This window comes from Oncorhynchus mykiss, chromosome 6 (genome assembly GCF_057628025.1).
Source record: "Oncorhynchus mykiss isolate SJ-2025 chromosome 6, ASM5762802v1, whole genome shotgun sequence".
Classification (NCBI taxonomy): domain Eukaryota; kingdom Metazoa; phylum Chordata; class Actinopteri; order Salmoniformes; family Salmonidae; genus Oncorhynchus; species Oncorhynchus mykiss.
This window is the reverse complement of record NC_143027.1, coordinates 1,486,466-1,507,484: the sequence shown is the minus strand read 5'-3', so window position 1 is coordinate 1,507,484 and position 21,019 is coordinate 1,486,466. Positions and strand designations below refer to the sequence as shown.

The following is a 21,019-nucleotide window of genomic DNA, read 5'->3' as shown; positions in this document are numbered from 1 at the left end:
ATTTAGTCAGGACACCAGGGTTAACACCCCTACACTTACGATAAACACCATGGGATCTTTAGTGACCATAGAGATTCAAGACACCCGTTTAACGTCCCATCTGAAAAACGGCACCCTACACAGGGCAATGTCCCCAGTCACTGCCATGGGGCACTGGGCTATTCCTGCTCCAATACCTCTTCCAGCCACATCTGGTCTCCCATCCAAGGACCGAACAGGACCAACCCTGCTTAGCTTAAGAAGCAAGCCAGCAGTGGGATGCAGGGTGGTATGCTGCTGGTATTAGGGCTGCTGGAGGGAGAGATGCAGGGTGGTATGCTGGTTGTATTAGGGCTGCTGGAGGGAGAGAGAGATGTAGGGTGGTATGCTGCTGGTATTAGGGCTGCTGGAGGGAGAGATGCAGGGTGGTATGCTGGTGGTATTAGGGCTGCTGGAGGGAGAGAGAGATGTAGGGTGGTATGATGCTGGTATTAGGGCTGCTGTAGGGAGAGATGCAGGGTGGTATGATGCTGGTATTAGGGCTGCTGGAGGGAGAGATGCAGGGTGGTATGATGCTGGTATTAGGGCTGCTGGAGGGAGAGATGCAGGGTGGTATGATGCTGGTATTAGGGCTGCTGGAGGGAGAGATACAGGGTGGTATGATGCTGGTATTAGGGCTGCTGGAGGGAGAGAGAGATGCAGGGTGGTATGATGCTGGTATTAGGGCTGCTGGAGGGTGAGATGCAGGGTGGTATGCTGCTGGTATTAGGGCTGCTGGAGGGTGAGATGCAGGGTGGTATGCTGCTGGTATTAGGGCTGCTGGAGGGTGAGAGAGATGCTGCTGGTATGAGGAATGCTGGGAATGCTGACATATCTACCACTCCAGAAACCTGTAGACATATCTACCACTACAGTAACCTATATACATATCTACCACTCCATTAACCTGTAGACATATCTACCACTCCAGTAACCTGTAGACATATCTACCACTCCAGAAACCTATAGACATATCTACCACTCCAGAAACCTATAGACATATCTACCACTCCAGTAACCTGTAGACATATCTACCACTCCAGAAACCTATAGACATATCTACCACTCCAGTAACCTGTAGACATATCTACCACTCCAGAAACCTATAGACATATCTACCACTCCAGTAACCTGTAGACATATCTACCACTCCAGTAACCTGTAGAAATATCTACCACTACAGTAACCTGTCGACATATCTACCACTACCACTCCAGAAACCTGTAGACATATCTACCCCTCCAGTAACCTGTAGACATATCTACCACTCCAGAAACCTGTAGACATATCTACCCCTCCAGTAACCTGTAGAAATATCTGCCACTACAGTAACCTATAGACATATCTACCACTCCAGAAACCTATAGACATATCTACCACTCCAGTAACCTGTAGACATATCTACCACTCCAGAAACCTGTAGACATATCTACCACTCCAGTAACCTGTAGACATATCTACCACTCCAGTAACCTATAGACATATCTACCACTCCAGTAACCTGTAGACATATCTACCACTCCAGTAACCTGTAGACATATCTACCACTACAGTAACCTGTAGACATATTTACCACTCCAGTAATCTATAGACATATCTACCCCTCCAGTAACCTATAGACATATCTACCCCTCCAGTAACCTGTAGACATATCTACCACTCCAGTAACCTATAGACATATCTACCACTTCCACTCCAGTAACCTGTAGACATATCTACCACTCCAGTAACCTGTAGACATATCTACCACTTCCACTCCAGTAACCTGTAGACATATCTACCCCTCCAGTAACCTATAGACATATCTACCACTCCAGTAACCTGTAGATATATCTACCACTACAGTAACTGACCGTACATATAACTACTGACCATGGAACTGGCCATGTATATACTGTAACTACTGTCACTGTATATAGTAGGTACTAACTAACCCTGTATATAGTATGGTATTAACTGACCCTGTATATAGTATGGTATTAACTGACCCTGTATGTAGTATGGTATTAACCTGACCCTGTATATAGTATGGTATTAACTGACCCTGTATATAGCATGGTATTAACTGACCCTGTATAAAGTATGGTATTAACTGACCCTGTATATAGCATGGTATTAACTGACCCTGTATAAAGTATGGTATTAACTGACCCAGTATATAGTATGGTATTAACTGACCCAGTATATAGTATGGTATTAACTGACCCTGTATATAGTATGGTATTAACTGACCCTGTATATAGTATGGTATTAACTGACCCTGTATATAGTATGGCACTGAACTGACCCTGTATATAGCATGGTATTAACTGACCCTGTATAAAATATGGTATTAACTGACCCTGTATATAGTATGGTATTAACTGACCCTGTATATAGTATGGTATTAACTGACCCTGTATGTAGTATGGTATTAACCTGACCCTGTATATAGTAGGTACTAACTAACCCTGTATATAGTATGGTATTAACTGACCCAGTATATAGTATGGTATTAACTGACCCTGTATGTAGTATGGTATTAACCTGACCCTGTATATAGTATGGTATTAACTGACCCTGTATATAGCATGGTATTAACTGACCCTGTATAAAGTATGGTATTAACTGACCCTGTATATAGTATGGTATTATCTGACCCTGTATATAGTATGGTATTAACTGACCCTGTATATAGTATGGTATTAACTGACCCTGTATATAGTATGGTATTGAACTGACCCTGTATATAGTATGGTATTATCTGACCCTGTATATAGTATGGTATTGAACTGACCCTGTATATAGTATGGTATTATCTGACCCTGTATATAGTATGGTATTAACTGACCCTGTATATAGTATGGTATTAACTGACCCAGTATATAGTATGGTATTAACTGACCCAGTATATAGTATGGTATTAACTGACCCTGTATATAGTATGGTATTAACTGACCCTGTATATAGTATGGTATTAACTGACCCTGTATATAGTATGGCACTGAACTGACCCTGTATATAGTATGGTATTAACTGACCCTGTTTATAGTATGGTACTATCTGACCCTGTATATAGTATGGTATTAACTGACCCTGTATATAGTATGGTATTAACTGACCCTGTATATAGTATGGCACTGAACTGACCCTGTATATAGTATGGTATCTACCCCCTCCCCTCTCCCCTATCTACCCCCTCCCCTCTCCCCTCTCTTCTCTCTACCCCTTCCCCTCCCCTCTCTTCTCTCTACCTCCTCTCTTCTCTCTTCCCCCTCCCCTCTCTTCTCTCTACCCCCTTCCCCTCCCCTCCCCTCTCTTCTCTCTACCCCCTTCCCCTCCCCTCTCTTCTCTCTACCCCCTCTCTTCTCTCTTCCCCCTCCCCTCTCTTCTCTCTACCCCCTTCCCCTCCCCTCCCCTCTCTTCTCTCTACCCCCTTCCCCTCCCCTCCCCTCTCTTCTCTCTACCCCCTCCCCTCTCTTCTCTCTACCCCCTTCCCCACCCCTCTCTTCTCTCTACCTCTGAAGTCAGTGCTGTCTTTCTGTCCATTGCTGTGGCTTTGACAGAGTGCTTTGAACTGAGAGCTGATATTCTACAGATTGACCAGGGTGAAGGAGGACACGAGCGAACATTGACCGTCTCCTGTGTGAGATCTGAACTGGCCGTCGAGTGTCCTCAACATCTTGGTAGGAGTGAGCTAAAAGAGGAATACTCCGAACAGGTGACTCGACCTCTAGCTTTGATAAATTATTCTAACCACAGATCAAACAGAAATTAGATATTATGTTCACCTTTATTTATAGAACAAATATTTTAACATCCTTTTTCCACTGTTGCTTATTTTAGATTAGGGCAGCGGACTAGCTGCAGTACTTTTGCATAATGACAGACAGCCCTGTGGAGACCGGTCCCAGCAGCCTCCGTCCCCTGGCCGTAACGGACCTCTCAGGCTTACTGTGTAACCAGTCAGCCTCTCTGGAGGACCAGGATGTCCAGGGACCCCCGGTGCTGGTGGATGCCTGGCTGGTGCCCACCATGTTCAGCCTCATCATGCTGGTCGGCCTGGTGGGGAACTCTCTGGTCATCCACGTTATTACCAGGCACCAGCAGATGAGGACCGTCACCAACTTCTATATAGGTACTGTTCTGTATGTCAACTCTGTTATATCAACTCTGTTATGTCAACTCTGTTATATCAACTCTGTTATGTCAACTCTGTTATATCAACTCTGTTATGTCAACTCTGTTATATCAACTCTGTTATGTCAACTCTGTTATATCAACTCTGTTACGTCAACTCTGTTATGTCAACTCTGTTATGTCAACTCTGTTATATCAACTCTGTTATGTCAACTCTTATGTCAACTCTCTTACGTCAACTCTGTTACATCAACTCTCTTACGTCAACTCTGTTACGTCAACTCTGTTATGTCAACTCTGTTACATCAACTCTGTTATGTCAACTCTTATGTCAACTCTCTTACGTCAACTCTGTTACATCAACTCTCTTACGTCAACTCTGTTACATCAACTCTCTTACGTCAACTCTCTTACGTCAACTCTGTTACGTCAACTCTCTTATGTCAACTCTGTTACGTCAACTGTCTTATGTCAACTCTGTTACGTCAACTCTCTTATGTCAACTCTGTTAGGTCAACTCTCTTATGTCAACTCTGTTACGTCAACTCTGTGACCATTCTGTTATATCAACCTCTACTACGTGTCTGTACTCGTTGTGCCGTGTTGCTGCAGTGAAACAAAGACATCTTGTTCCTGGTGTGTTGTGTCCCCTTCAACGCTACCCTAACCTCTAACCTCTAACCTCTCTGTCCTGTGTTCCTGGCTAACCTCTCTGTCCTGTGTTCCTGGCTACCCTCTAACCTCTCTGTCCTGTGTTCCTGGCTACCCTCTACCCTCTAACCTCTCTGTCCTGTGTTCCTGACTATCCTCTACCCTCTAACCTCTCTGTCCTGTGTTCCTGGCTACCCTCTAACCTCTCTGTCCTGTGTTCCTGGCTACCATCTAACCTCTCTGTACTGTGTTCCTGGCTAACCTCTAACCGCTAACCTCTCTGTCCTGTGTCCTTGGCTACCCTCTAACCTCTCTGTCCTGTGTTTCTGGCTACCCTCTACCCTCTAACCTCTCTGTCCTGTGTTCCTGGCTACCCTCTACCCTCTAACCTCTCTGTCCTGTGTTCCTGGCTACCCTCTAACCTCTAACCCCTCTGTCCTGTGTCCTTGGCTACTCTCTACCCTCTAACCTCTCTGTCCTGTGTTCCTGGCTACCCTCTAACCTCTCTGTCCTGTGTCCCTGGCTACCCTCTAACCTCTCTGTCCTGTGTTCCTGGCTACCCTCTAACCTCTCTGTCCTGTGATCCTGGCTACCCTATAACCTCTCTGTCCTGTGTTCCTGGCTACCCTCTAACCTCTAACCTCTCTGTCCTGTGTTGCTGCAGTGAACCTGGCCACCACAGACATAATGTTCCTGGTGTGTTGTGTTCCCTTCACCGCTACCCTGTACCCTCTGCCAAGCTGGGTGTTCGGAGATCTCATGTGTCGTCTGGTCAGCTACCTACAACAGGTGGGTCACACACACAAACCACAGACTGTCAGCTACCTACAACAGGTGGGTCACACACACAAACCACAGACTGTCAGCTACCTACAACAGGTGGGTCACACACAAACCACAGACTGTCAGTTACCTACAACAGGTGGGTCACACACAAACCACAGACTGTCAGTTACCTACAACAGGTGGGTCACATAAAATACACACACAGGGGTCAGAGTTGGACTCTGCAGGGTCTGTATCGTTTTTGTCTAAAAATAGAAGCTCAAAGGTGATTTTTGTGCTTTTAACGAAATTATTGTAAAAATTCAATAGTGATTAGTGTGTTCCAGGTGACCTGTATAACAGTGTGTTCCAGGTGACCTGTATAACTGTGTGTTCCAGGTGACCTGTATAACTGTGTGTTCCAGGTGACCTGTATAACTGTGTGTTCCAGGTGACCTGTATAACGGTGTGTTCCAGGTGACCTGTATAACTGTGTGTTCCAGGTGACCTGTATAACTGTGTGTTCCAGGTGACCTGTATAACAGTGTGTTCCAGGTGACCTGTATAACGGTGTGTTCCAGGTGACCTGTATAACTGTGTGTTCCAGGTGACCTGTATAACTGTGTGTTCCAGGTGACCTGTATAACTGTGTGTTCAGGTGACAGGCCAGGCAACCTGTTTATCTGTGTGTTCCAGGTGACAGGCCAGGCAACCTGTTTATCTGTGTGTTCCAGGTCAAAGGCCAGGCAACCTGTTTATCTGCGTGTTCAGGTGACAGGCCAGGCAACCTGTTTATCTGTGTGTTCCAGGTGACCTGTATAACTGTGTGTTCCAGGTGACCTGTATACCTGTGTGTTCCAGGTGACCTGTATAACAGTGTGTTCCATGTGACCTGTATAACAGTGTGTTCCAGGTGACCTGTATAACTGTGTGTTCCAGGTGACCTGTATAACTGTGTGTTCCAGGTGACCTGTATAACTGTGTGTTCCAGGTGACCTGTATAACTGTGTGTTCCAGGTGACCTGTATAACTGTGTGTTCAGGTGACAGGCCAGGCAACCTGTTTATCTGTGTGTTCCAGGTGACAGGCCAGGCAAGGCAACCTGTTTATCTGTGTGTTCCAGGTCACAGGCCAGGCAACCTGTTTATCTGTGTGTTCCAGGTGACAGGCCAGGCAAACTGTTTATCTGTGTGTTCCAGGTGACAGGCCAGGCAACCTGTTTATCTGTGTGTTCCAGGTGACAGGCCAGGCAACCTGTTTATCTGTGTGTTCCAGGTGACCTGTATAACTGTGTGTTCCAGGTAACCTGTATAACTGTGTGTTCCAGGTGTAAGCTCAGGTCGACCTGTTTATCTGTGTGTTCCAGGTGACAGCCCAGGTCGACCTGTTTATCTGTGTGTTCCAGGTGACAGCCCAGGTCGACCTGTTTATCTGTGTGTTCCAGGTGACAGCCCAGGCGACCTGTATCACTCTGTCTGCTATGAGTGTTGACCGTTGCTATGTGACCGTCTACCCTCTACAGTCCCTACGCCACCGCACCCCTCGCATGGCCGTGACGGTCTCTGTTTCCATCTGGATAGGTACACACACACCACACACACCCACCACACACACACACCACACACACACCACACACACACACCACACACACACACACCACACACACACCACACACACACCACACACCACACACACAACACACACACACACCACACACACACACCACACAAACCACGCACACATACCACACACACCACACCACACACACCACACCACACCACACACACACCACACACACACACCACACACACACACACCACACACACACACACCACACACACCACACAAACCACGCACACACACCACACACACACACACACCACACAAACCACGCAGACATACCTCACACACCACACCACACACACACACACACACCACACACACACACCACACAAACCACACACACATACCAAACACACCACACACACACACCACACACACATACCACACACACCACACACACCACACAAACCACACACACCACACCACACACACCACACACACATACCACACACACATACCACACACACCACACACCACACCACACACACCACAAACACACACCACACAAACCACACACACATACCACACACCACACCACACGCACCACACACACCACACCACACGCACCACACCACTCACCACACACACCACAAACCACACACCACACACACATACCACACACACACACACACACCACACAAACCACACACACATACCACACGCACCACACACACCACACCACTCACCACACACACCACAAACCACACACCACACACACATACCACACACACACACACACACCACACAAACCACACACACATACCACACAAACCACACACACATACCACACAAACCACACACACACCACAAACACACACCACACAAACCACACACACATACCACACACACATACCACACACACCACACACACACCACACACACCACACACACACACACACACCACAAACACACACCACGCAAACCACACACACCACACACACATACCACACACACCACACCACACACACCACACCACTCACCACACACACCACAAACCACACACACACACACCACACACACACACACCACACACCACATACACACACCACACACACTCCATCTCCCTCTCTCAATCTCCTTCTCACCATCTCTCCTTCTCTCCATCTCCATCTCTCCTTCTATATTTGTCCTGCTCTCCATCTCCCCATCTTTATCAATCTATATCTCCATCTCTATCTCTCTATCTATCTCTACATCTATTTTTCTCTCCATCTCCATCTCTATTCAATTCAATTCAAGCGGTTTTATTGGCATGGGAAACGTGTTAACATTGCAAAAGCAAGTGAGGTAGATGATATACAAAAGTGAAATAAACAATACAAATCAAAAACTGAAATATTGGGCGTTCAAAATTATTCAGCCCCTTTACTTTCAGTGCAGCAAACTCTCTCCAGAAGTTCAGTGAGGATCTCTGAATGATCCAATGTTGACCTAAATGACTAATGATGATAAATACAATCCACCTGTGTGTAATCAAGTCTCCGTATAAATGCACCTGCACTGTGATAGTCTCAGAGGTCCGTTAAAAGCGCAGAGAGCATCATGAAGAACAAGGAACACACCAGGCAGGTCCGAGATACTGTTGTGAAGAAGTTTAAAGCCGGATTTGGATACAAAAAGATTTCCCAAGCTTTAAACATCCCAAGGAGCACTGTGCAAGCGATAATATTGAAATGGAAGGAGTATCAGACCACTGCAAATCTACCAAGACCTGGCCGTCCCTCTAAACTTTCAGCTCATACAAGGAGAAGACTGATCAGAGATGCAGCCAAGAGGCCCATGATCACTCTGGATGAACTGCAGAGATCTACAGCTGAGGTGGGAGACTCTGTCCATAGGACAACAATCAGTTGTATATTGCACAAATCTGGCCTTTATGGAAGAGTGGCAAGAAGAAAGCCATTTCTTAAAAATATCCATAAAAAGTGTCGTTTAAAGTTTGCCACAAGCCACCTGGGAGACACACCAAACATGTGGAAGAAAGTGCTCTGGTCAGATGAAACCAAAATTGAACTTTTTGGCAACAATGCAAAACGTTATGTTTGGCGTAAAAGCAACACAGCTGAACACACCATCCCCACTGTCAAACATGGTGGTGGCAGCATCATGGTTTGGGCCTGCTTTTCTTCAGCAGGGACAGGGAAGATGGTTAAAATTGATGGGAAGATGGATGGAGCCAAATACAGGACCGTTCTGGAAGAAAACCTGATGGAGTCTGCAAAAGACCTGAGACTGGGACGGAGATTTGTCTTCCAACAAGACAATGATCCAAAACATAAAGCAAAATCTACAATGGAATGGTTCAAAAATAAACATATCCAGGTGTTAGAATGGCCAAGTCAAAGTCCAGACCTGAATCCAATCGAGAATCTTTTTATTTTTTATTTTTATTTCACCTTTATTTAACCAGGTAGGCTAGTTCTCATTTGCAACTGCGACCTGGCCAATATAAAGCATAGCAGTGTGAACAGACAACACAGAGTTACACATGGGGTAAGAGCATACAAGTCGCAGTGGTGGGTGGTATAAGGTGCTTTAGTGACAAAACGGATGGCACTGTTATAAACTGCATCCAGTTTGCTGAGTAGAGTGTTGGAAGCAATTTTGTAGATGACATCGCCAAAGTCGAGGATCGGTAGGATAGTCAGTTTTACTAGGGTAAGTTTGGCGGCGTGAGTGAAGGAGGCTTTGTTGCGGAATAGAAAGCCGACTCTTGATTTGATTTTCGATTGGAGATGTTTGATATGAGTCTGGAAGGAGAGTTTACAGTCTAGCCAGACACCTAGGTACTTATAGATGTCCACATATTCAAGGTCGGAACCATCCAGGGTGGTGATGCTGGTCAGGCGTGCGGGTGCAGGCAGCGAACGGTTGAAAAGCATGCATTTGGTTTTACTAGCGTTTAAGAGCAATTGGAGGCCACGGAAGGAGTGTTGTATGGCATTGAAGCTTGTTTGGAGGTTAGATAGCACAGTGTCCAAGGACGGGCCGGAAGTATATAGAATGGTGTCGTCTGCGTAGAGGTGGATCAGGGAATCGCCCGCAGTAAGAGCAACATCATTGATATATACAGAGAAAAGAGTCGGCCCGAGAATTGAACCCTGTGGCACCCCCATAGAGACTGCCAGAGGACCGGACAGCATGCCCTCCGATTTGACACACTGAACTCTGTCTGCAAAGTAATTGGTGAACCAGGCAAGGCAGTCATCCGAAAAACCGAGGCTACTGAGTCTGCCGATAAGAATATGGTGATTGACAGAGTCGAAAGCCTTGGCAAGGTCGATGAAGACGGCTGCACAGTACTGTCTTTTATCGATGGCGGTTAGGATATCGTTTAGTACCTTGAGCGTGGCTGAGGTGCACCCGTGACCGGCTCGGAAACCAGATTGCACAGCGGAGAAGGTACGGTGGGATTCGAGATGGTCAGTGACCTGTTTGTTGACTTGGCTTTCGAAGACCTTAGATAGGCAGGGCAGGATGGATATAGGTCTGTAACAGTTTGGGTCCAGGGTGTCTCCCCCTTTGAAGAGGGGGATGACTGCGGCAGCTTTCCAATCCTTGGGGATCTCAGACGATATGAAAGAGAGGTTGAACAGGCTGGTAATAGGGGTTGCGACAATGGCGGCGGATAGTTTCAGAATCTGTGGAAAGAACTGAAAACTGCTGTTCACAAATGCTCTCCATCCAACCTCACTGAGCTCGAGCTGTTTTGCAAGGAGGAGTGGGAAAACATTTCAGTCTCTCGATGTGCAAAACTGATAGAGACATACCCCAAGCGACTTACAGCTGTAATCGCAGCAAAAGGTGGCGCTACAAAGTATTAACTTAAGGGGGCTGAATAATTTTGCACGCCCAATTTTTCAGTTTTTGATTTGTTAAAAAAGTTTGAAATATCCAATAAATGTTGTTCCACTTCATGATTGTGTTCCACTTGTTGTTGATTCTTCACAAAAAAATACAGTTTTATATATTTATGTTTGAAGCCTGAAATGTGGCAAAAGGTCGCAAAGTTCAAGGGGGCCGAATACTTTCGCAAAGTGCCTTGGCACTCGGCCCCCTTGAACTTTGCGACCTTTTGCCACATTTCATTTATGCTTATTTATTTTCTCTTTTGTACATGAACCATTTGTACATCGTTACAAAACTATATATATATATAATATATATATATATATATATATATATATATATATATATATATATACATATATATATATATATATATATATATATATATATATATATATAAATAATATTATATATATATATATATATAGTTTTGTAACGATGTACAAATGGTTCATGTACAAAAGGGAAAATAAATAAGCATAAATATGGGTTGTATTTACAATGGTGTTTGTTCTTCCCTGGTTGCCCTTTTCTTGTGGCAACAGGTCACAACTCTTGCTGCTGTGATGCCACACTGTGGAATTTCACCCAGTAGATATGGGAGTTCATCAAAATCGGGTTTGTTTTCTAATTCTTTGTGGATCTGAGGGAAATATGTGTCTCTAATATGGTCATACATTGGGCAGGAGGTTAGGGGAAGTGCATCTCAGTTTCCACCTCATTTTGTGGGCAGTGAGCACATAGCCTGTCTTCTCTTGAGAGCCAGGTCTGCCTACCACAGCCTTTCTCAATAGCAAGGCTACGCTCACTGAGTCTGTACATAGTCAAAGCTTTCCTTAAATTTGGGTCAGTCATAGTGGACAGGTATTCTGCCACTGTGTACTCTGTTTACCGTCAAATAGCATTCTAGTTTATTCAGTTTTTTGGTAATTCTTTCCAATGTGTCAAGTTATATTATCTTTTTGTTTTCCCATGATTTGGTTGCGTCTAATTGTGCTGATGTCCTGGGGCTCTGTGGGATGTGTTTGTGTTTGTGAACAGAGCCCCAGGACCAGCTTGCTTAGGGGACTCTTCTCAAGGTTCATCTCTCTGTAGGTGATGGCTTTGTTATGGAAGGTTTGGGAACGCTTCCTTTTAGGTGGTTGTAGAATTTAATGGCTCTTTTCTGGATTTTGATAATTAGTGGGTATCGGCCTAATTCTGCAGTCTCAATTTGGTGTTTGTCCCATTTTGTGAATTATTGGTTGGGGAGCGGACCCCAGACCTCACAACCATAGAGGGCAATGGGTTCTATAACTGATTCAAGTATTTTTAGCCAGATCCTAATTGGTATGTTGAATTTTATGTTCCTTTTGATGGCATAGAATGCCCTTCTTGTCTTGTCTCTCAGGTCGTTCACAGCTTTGTATATCTCCATCTCCATCACTCCATGTCCATCTCTCCATCTATCCTGCTCTCCATCTCTCCCTCTCTCTCTCTCCATCTCCATCTCTATCTCTATCTATCCTGCTCTCCATCTCTCTCTCTCGCCATCTCTATCTCTCCATCTCTCCACCTCTCCATCTCCCATCTCTCCATCTCTCCACCTCTCCATCTCTCTCTCATCTCTCTATCTCTCTATCTCCATCTCTCCACCTCTATCTCTCATCTCTCCACCTCTCCATCTCTCATCTCTCCATCTCTCCACCTCTCCATCTCTATCTCTATCTATCCTGCTCTCCATCTCTCTCTCTCGCCATCTCTATCTCTCCATCTCTCCACATCTCTATCTCCATCTCTCCACCTCTATCTCTCATCTCTCCCTCTCCATCACTCTGTCTCCATATCTCTCCATCTCTCCATCCTTCCCCCAGGTTCTCTCCTGCTGTCAGTGCCTATAGCTCTGTATCAGCGTTTAGAAGAAGGCTGTTGGTTCGGTCCCCAGACCTACTGCAGCGAAGTGTTTCCTTCAGCCCGCCTCCAGAGAGCGTTTATCCTTTACAGCTTCCTGGCTGTCTACCTGTTACCTCTCGTCACCATCTGCTTCTGTTACGCCTTCATGATCAAACGCATGGGACAGCCCTCGGTACAGCCCACCGACAGCAACTACCAGGTAGTTAGACAACACAACCTGTCTACCTCTTACCCTAACCCCATCCTCTAACCCTCCCCTAACCCCGTCCTCTATCCTTACCCTAACCCCATCCTCTAACCCTCCCCTAACCCCATCCTCTAACCCTCCCCTAACCCCATCCTCTAACCTTCCCCTAACCCCATCCTCTAACCCTCCCCTAACCCCATCCTCTAACCCTCCCCAACCCCATCCTCTAACCCTCCCCTAACCCCATCCTCTAACCCTCCCCCAACCCCGTCCTCTATCCTTACCCTAACCCCATCCTCTAACCCTCCCCTAACCACATCCTCTAACCCTCCCCTAACCCCATCCTCTAACCCTCCCCCAACCCCATCCCCTAACCCTCCCCTAACCCCATCCTCTAACCTTCCCCTAACCCCATGCTCTAACCCTCCCCTAACCCCATCCCCTAACCCTCCCCTAACCCCATCCTCTAACCTTCCCCTAACCCCATCCTCTAACCCCATCCTCTAACCTTCCCCTAACCCCATCTAACCCTCCCCTAACCCCATCCCCTAACCCCATCCTCTAACCCTCCTCTAACCCTCCCCTAACCCCATCCTCTAACCCTCCCCTAACCCCATCCTCTAACCCCATCCCCTAACCCCATCCCCTAACCCTCCCCTAACCCCATCCTCTAACCCTCCCCTAACCCCATCCTCTAACCCTCCTCTAACCCCATCCTCTAACCCTCCCCTAACCCCATCCTCTAACCCCATCCTCTAACCTTCCCCTAACCCCATCCTCTAACCTTCCCCTAACCCCATCATCTAACCCTCCTCTAACCCCATTCTCTAACCCTCCCCTAACCCCATCCTCTAACCCTCCCCTAACCCCATCCTCTAACCCCATCCTCTATCCCTCCCCTAACCCCATCCTCTATCCCTCCCCTAACCCCATCCTCTATCCCTCCCCTAACCCCATCCTCTAACCCTCCCCTAACCCCATCCTCTAACCCGCCCCTAACCCCATCCTCTAACCCTCCCCTAACCCCATCCTCTAACCCTCCCCTAACCCCATCCTCTAACCCTCCCCTAACCCCATCCTCTAACCCTCCTCTAACCTTCCCCTAACCCCATCCTCTAACCCCATCCTCTAACCCTCCTCTAACCCTCCCCTAACCCCATCCCCTAACCTTCCCCCAACCCCATCCCCTAACCCTCCCCTAACCCCATCCCCTAACCCCATCCTCTAACCTTCCCCTAACCCCATCCTCTAACCCTCCCCTAACCCCATCCCCTAACCCTCCCCTAACCCCATCCCCTAACCCTCCGCTAACCCCATCCTCTAACCTTCCCCTAACCCCATCCTCTAACCCCATCCCCTAACCCTCCCCTAACCCCATCCCCTAACCCTCCCCTAACCCCATCCCCTAACCCTCCCCTAACCCCATCCCCTAACCCTCCCCTAACCCCATCCCCTAACCCTCCCCTAACCCCATCCTCTAACCCTCCCCTAACCCCATCCTCTAACCCTCCTCTAACCCCATCCTCTAACTCTCCCCTAACCCCATCCTCTAACCCCATCCTCTAACCTTCCCCTAACCCCATCCTCTAACCTTCCCCTAACCCCATCCTCTATCCTTCCCCTAACCCCATCCTCTATCCCTCCCCTAACCCCATCCTCTAACCCTCCCCTAACCCCATCCTCTATCCCTCCCCTAACCCCATCCTCTAACCCTCCCCTAACCTTAACCCCTAACCCCATCCTCTAACCCTCCCCTAACCCCATCCTCTAACCCTCCCCTAACCCCATCCTCTAACCCTCCCCTAACCCCATCCTCTAACCCCATCCTCTAACCCCATCCTCTAACCCCATCATCTAACTTTCCCCTAACCTTAACCCCTAACCTTACCCTAACCCCATCCTCTAACCTTCCCCTAACCCCATCCTCTAACCCTCCCCTAACCCCATCCCCTAACCCCATCCTCTAACCCTCCCCTAACCCCATCTTCTAACCCTCCCCTAACCCCATCCTCTAACCCTCCCCTAACCCCATCCTCTAACCCTCCCCTAACCCCATCCTCTAAACCTCCCCTAACCCCATCCTCTAACCCTCCTCTAACCCCATCCTCTAACCCTCCCCTAACCCCATCCTCTAACCTTCCCCTAACCCCATCCCCTAACCCACCTCTAAACCCGTCCTCTAACCCCATCCTCTAACCCTCCCCTAACCCCATCCTCTATCCTTCCCCTAACCCCATCCCCTAACCCCATCCTCTAACCCTCCCCTAACCCTCCCCTAACCCTCCCCTAACCCCATCCTCTAACCCTCCCCTAACCCCATCCTCTAACCCCATCCCCTAACCCCATCCTCTAACCCTCCTCTAACCCCGTCCTCTAACCCTCCCCTAACCCCATCCTCTAACCCTCCCCTAACCCCATCCTCTAACCTTCCCCTAACCCCATCCCCTAACCCACCTCTAACCATGTCCTCTAACCCCATCCTCTAACCCCATCCTCTAACCCTCCCCTAACCCCATCCTCTAACCTTCCCCTAACCCCATCCCCTAACCCCATCCTCTAACCCTCCCCTAACCCTCCCCTAACCCTCCCCTAACCCTCCCCTAACCCCATCCTCTAACCCTCCCCTAACCCTCCCCTAACCCCATCCTCTAACCCCATCCTCTAACCCTCCTCTAACCCCATCCTCTAACCCTCCCGTAACCCCATCCTCTAACCCTCCCCTAACCCCATCCTCTAACCTTCCCCTAACCCCATCCTCTAACCCCGTCATCTAACCCCATCCTCTAACCCCATCCTCTAACCCTCCCCTAACCCCATCCTCTAACCTTCCCCTAACCCCATACCCTAACCCCATCCTCTAACCCTCCCCTAACCCTCCCCTAACCCTCCCCTGACCCCATCCTCTAACCCTCCCCTAACCCTCCCCTAACCCCATTCTCTAACCCTCCCCTAACCCCATCCTATAACCCTCCCCTAACCCCATCCTCTAACCCTCCCCTAACCCTCCCCTAACCCCATCCTCTAACCCTCCCCTAACCCCATCCCCTAACCCCATCCTCTAACCCTCCCCTAACCCCATCCTCTAACCCTCCCCTAACCCCATCCTCTAACCCCATCCTCTAACCCCATCCCCTAACCCCATCCTCTAACCCTCCCCTAACCCCATCCTCTAACCCTCCCCTAACCCCATCATCTAACCTTCCCCTAACCTTAACCCCTAACCTTACCCTAACCCCATCCTCTAACCCTCCCCTAACCCCATCCTCTAACCCTCCCCTAACCCCATCCCCTAACCCTCCCCTAACCCCATCCTCTAACCCTCCCCTTACCCCATCCTCTAACCCTCCCCTAACCCCATCCTCTAACCCTCCCCTAACCCCATCCTCTAACCCCATCCCCTAACCTTAACCCCTACCCCTACCCCCTGTAGGTAATAGCCCAAGCAGAACGTGGTGCAACAGTCAGGGCTCGTGTCTCTAGGATGGTGGTGGTGATGGTGGCTCTGTTCACTGTGTGCTGGGGGCCCATCCAGATCTGCATCCTGCTCCAGGCCTTCGGACCACACCTGCGCTCCTACACACTCTACAAGGTAACTCTGTCTGCCCTACACACTCTACAAGGTAACTCTGTTTGTCTGTCTACCCTATGCACGCTACAAGGTAAGTAAGTCTGTCTGTCTGTCTGCCCTACACACTCTTCAAGGTAAAGGTCTGTCTGCCCTACACACTCTAAAAGGTAAGTCTGTCTGTCTGTCTGTTAGTCTGTCTGCCCCACACACTATAAAAGGTAAGTATGTCTGTCTGTCTGTTAGTCTGTCTGCCCTATGCACACTACAAGGTAACTCTTTCTGTCTTTCTGTCTGCCTTACGCACTCTAAAAGGTGTCTCTGTCTGTCTGCCCTACACACTCTTCAAGGTAAGTCTGTCTGTCTGTCCTATGCACTCTACAAGGTAACTCTGTCTGTCTGCCCTACGCACTCTACATGTTAACTCTGTCTGTCTGCCCTACGCACTCTAAAAGGTAAGTCTGTTTGTCTGTCTGTCCTACATACTCTACAAGGTAACTATGTCTGTCTGTCTGTCTGTCTGTCTGTCTGTCTGTCTGTCTGTCTGTCTGTCTGTCTGTCTGTCTGTCTGTCTGTCTGTCTGTCTGTCTGTCTGCCCTATTCCAATATTCCGCCATATTCCAAATGCGATCTACCCCAGCCTTGTATTAGTCCCTTCTCCTTTAGCCAACCTGATTAGTTCCCACTAGAGTTATCCTGCTGCCTATTCATTAAATTGAGTTCTATAGCTATTCTATGGTAACAAGCCACCCGTCATCACAGTGGACAAATAGCAGGCTTGAGGTTAACTCCATTTAATGTCTCTTCAATTCAGGAAGTACACTGAAATTACAACTCAAATCATTTTCAATGTGTTTCAATGACAGAAAATGTGGCGTTAGAATTTGAATTTGGTTTACTTTCTGAATATATTGGAATTTCAATGGAATTTGACCCCAACCCTGGCAGTCACTGAACAGAGATGGTGGAGCGCTGAACAGAGATGGTGGAGCACTGAACAGAGATGGTGGAGTACTGAACAGAGATGGTGGAGCACTGAACAGAGATGGTGGAGTACTGAACAGATATGGTGGAGCACTGAACAGAGATGGTGGAGCGCTGAACAGAGATGGTGGAGCGCTGAACAGAGATGGTGGAGCACTGAACAGAGATGGTGGAGCACTGAACAGAGATGGTGGAGTACTGAACAGATATGGTGGAGCACTGAACAGAGATGGTGGAGCGCTGAACAGAGATGGTGGAGCGCTGAACAGAGATGGTGGAGCACTGAACAGAGATGGTGGAGTACTGAACAGATATGGTGGAGCACTGAACAGAGATGGTGGAGCGCTGAACAGAGATGGTGGAGCGCTGAACAGAGATGGTGGAGCGCTGAACAGAGATGGTGGAGCACTGAACAGAGATGGTGGAGCGATGAACAGAGGACTTGGTTGGGTTGTGTTTCGGAGGACACATGGCTCTCAACCTTCGTCTCTCCCGAGTCCGTACGGGAGTTGCATCGATGAGACAATTACTAACAATTGGATACCACGAAATTGGGGAGAAAAAAGGGGTAAAAAATAATATGTGGACAACTACAAATACCTAGGTGTCTCTATAGACTATAAACTCTCCTTCCACACTCACATCAAACATATCCAATCCAAAGTTAAATCTAGAATTGGCTTCCTATTTCGCAACAAAGCATCACACTCACACTGCCAAACATACCCTCGTAAAACTGACTATCCTACTGATCCATGACTTCAGCGATGTCATTTACAAAATAGCCTGGATTCACTCTACTCAGCAAATTGGATGTATTCTATTTGTAACCAAAGCCCCATATACGACCCACCACTGTGACCTGTACTCTCTCGTTGGTTGGCCCTCGCTTCATACTCGTCGATAAACCCACTGGCTCCATGGCATCTATAAGTCTTTGCCCCACCTTATCCCAGCCTTATCTCAGCTCACTGGTCACCATAGCAGCACCCACCCGTAGCACACTCTCCAGCAGGTATATTTCACTGGTCATCCCCAAAGCCAATTCCTCCTTTGGCCGCCTCTCCTCCCAATTCTCTGCTGCCAATGACTGGAACGAACTGCAAAAATCACTGAAGCTGGTCTCATATCTCCCTCACTAGCTTTAAGCATCAGCTGTCAGAGCAGCTTACCGATCATTGCACCTGTACATAGCCCATCCGTAAATAGCCTACCCAACTACCTCATCCCCATACTGTTATTTGTTTTTTGCTCCTTTGCACTCCGGTATCTCTACCTACACATCATCATCTGCACATCTATCACTCCAGTGGTAATGCTAAATTGTAATTATTTTCGCCTCTATGGCCTAGTTATTGCCTTACCTCCCTAATCTTACTACATCTGCACACACTGTATATAGATATTTATATTGTGTTATTGACTTATTCCATGTGTAACTCTGTGTTGTTTCTGTCGCACTGCTTTGCTTTATCTTGGCCAGGTCGCAGTTGCAAATGAGCACTTGTTCTCAACTAGCCTACCTGGTTAAATAAAGGGAAAATATATATAATGTTTTAAGTGCACGTGTAAATAAAGTGCTGGTTTTGTTTTGTTTTATAACGTGAAAATAAAGTGTTTGTTTGATTGGTTTCGTTTTGGTTAATTACATGTAAATAAAGTGATGTTTTGTTTGCCAGGTGAAGATCTGGGCCCACTGCATGTCCTACTCCAACTCTTCTGTCAACCCTCTGGTCTACGCTTTCATGGGCAACAACTTCAGAAAGGCCTTTAAAAATGCCTTCCCCTCTGTCTTCAGCCCGCAGGGCCAAGGGAGAAGTGGGGGCAGGGGGAGGGTGGGGGAGGCAGGGAGGGAAGGGGGGGGGACAGAGTGCCAGGCCCCCAACGTGGACACAGAGATGCACTTTCTTTCATCTGGGACCTGAAGGCCAAACGTCTCATTATTTATTTACAGGTGCGTGTGTCTGTTAGCTAATGCCTGTCGTGATCTCTGAGACTGAGGTCCCAATGTGTCATGTGATTTCTGTAACTCATGTAATATGTCCCAATGGGTCATGTGATTTCTGTAACTCATGTAATATGTCCCAATGTGTCATGTGATTTCTGTAACTCATGTTACATGTCCCAATGTGTCATGTGATTTCTGTAACTCATGTTACATGTCCCAATGTGTCATGTGATTTCTGTAACTCATGTTACAGGTCCCAATGTGTCATGTGATTTCTGTAACTCATGTTACAGGTCCCAATGTGTCATGTGATTTCTGTAACTCATGTTACATGTCCCAATGTGTCATGTGATTTCTGTAACTCATGTTACAGGTCCCAATGTGTCATGTGATTTCTGTAACTCATGTTACATGTCCCAATGTGTCATGTGATTTCTGTAACTCATGTTACAGGTCCCAATGTGTCATGTGATTTCTGTAACTCATGTTACATGTCCCAATGTGTCATGTGATTTCTGTAACTCATGTTACATGTCCCAATGTGTCATGTGATTTCTGTAACTCATGTTACATGTCCCAATGTGTCATGTGATTTCTGTAACTCATGTTACATGTCCCAATGTGTCATGTGATTTCTGTTACTGATGTTACAGGTCCCAATGTGTCATGTGATTTCTGTAACTCATGTTACATGTCCCAATGTGTCATGTGATTTCTGTAACTCATGTTACATGTCCCAATGTGTCATGTGATTTCTGTAACTCATGTTACATGTCCCAATGTGTCATGTGATTTCTGTAACTCATGTTACATGTCCCAATGTGTCATGTGATTTCTGTAACTCATGTTACAGGTCCCAATGTGTCATGTGATTTCTGTAACTCATGTTACAGGTCCCAATGTGTCATGTGATTTCTGTAACTCATGTTACATGTCCCAATGTGTCATGTGATTTCTGTAACTCATGTTACATGTCCCAATGTGTCATGTGATTTCTGTAACTCATGTTACATGTCCCAATGTGTCATGTGATTTCTGTTACTCATGTTACAGGTCCCAATGTGTCATGTGATTTCTGTAACTCATGTTACATGTCCCAATGTGTCATGTGATTTCTGTAACTCATGTTACATGTCCCAATGTGTCATGTGATTTCTGTAACTCATGTTACATGTCCCAATGTGTCATGTGATTTCTGTAACTCATGTTACATGTCCCAATGTGTCATGTGATTTCTGTAACTCATGTTACAGGTCCCAATGTGTCATGTGATTTCTGTAACTCATGTTACATGTCCCAATGGGTCATGTGATTTCTGTAACTCATGTTACATGTCCCAATGTGTCATGTGATTTCTGTAACTCATGTTACATGTCCCAATGGGTCATGTGGTCTTTTATGTCTTTGTTCAGTTTTT

General features: G+C 47.1%; 1 protein-coding gene across 1 annotated transcript; it reads left to right on the top strand.

Annotated features, from left to right (window-relative positions):
• The first annotated feature begins 1 nt into the window (after position 1).
• On the top strand, positions 2-20,434 carry LOC118964800 (G protein-coupled receptor 54). Its single transcript, XM_090236839.1, has 7 exons — positions 2-3,718; positions 3,844-4,135; positions 5,453-5,577; positions 6,998-7,133; positions 12,879-13,117; positions 16,536-16,694; positions 19,334-20,434. Exons 2-7 carry the CDS (start codon positions 3,880-3,882, stop codon positions 19,577-19,579), a joined length of 1,161 nt encoding a protein of 386 aa, XP_090092965.1. The 5' UTR covers positions 2-3,718; positions 3,844-3,879; the 3' UTR covers positions 19,580-20,434.
• The last annotated feature ends 585 nt before the right edge of the window (positions 20,435-21,019 follow it).

Bases quoted from the DNA above. Each gene is read 5' to 3' on its own strand.
- LOC118964800 (XM_090236839.1), top strand. From the start codon at position 3,880: ATGACAGACAGCCCTGTGGAGACCGGTCCCAGCAGCCTCCGTCCCCTG. The intron at 7,134-12,878 runs GTACACACACAC...TCCTTCCCCCAG, and splicing joins CTCTGTTTCCATCTGGATAG to GTTCTCTCCTGCTGTCAGTG. The intron at 16,695-19,333 runs GTAACTCTGTCT...TTTGTTTGCCAG, and splicing joins GCTCCTACACACTCTACAAG to GTGAAGATCTGGGCCCACTG.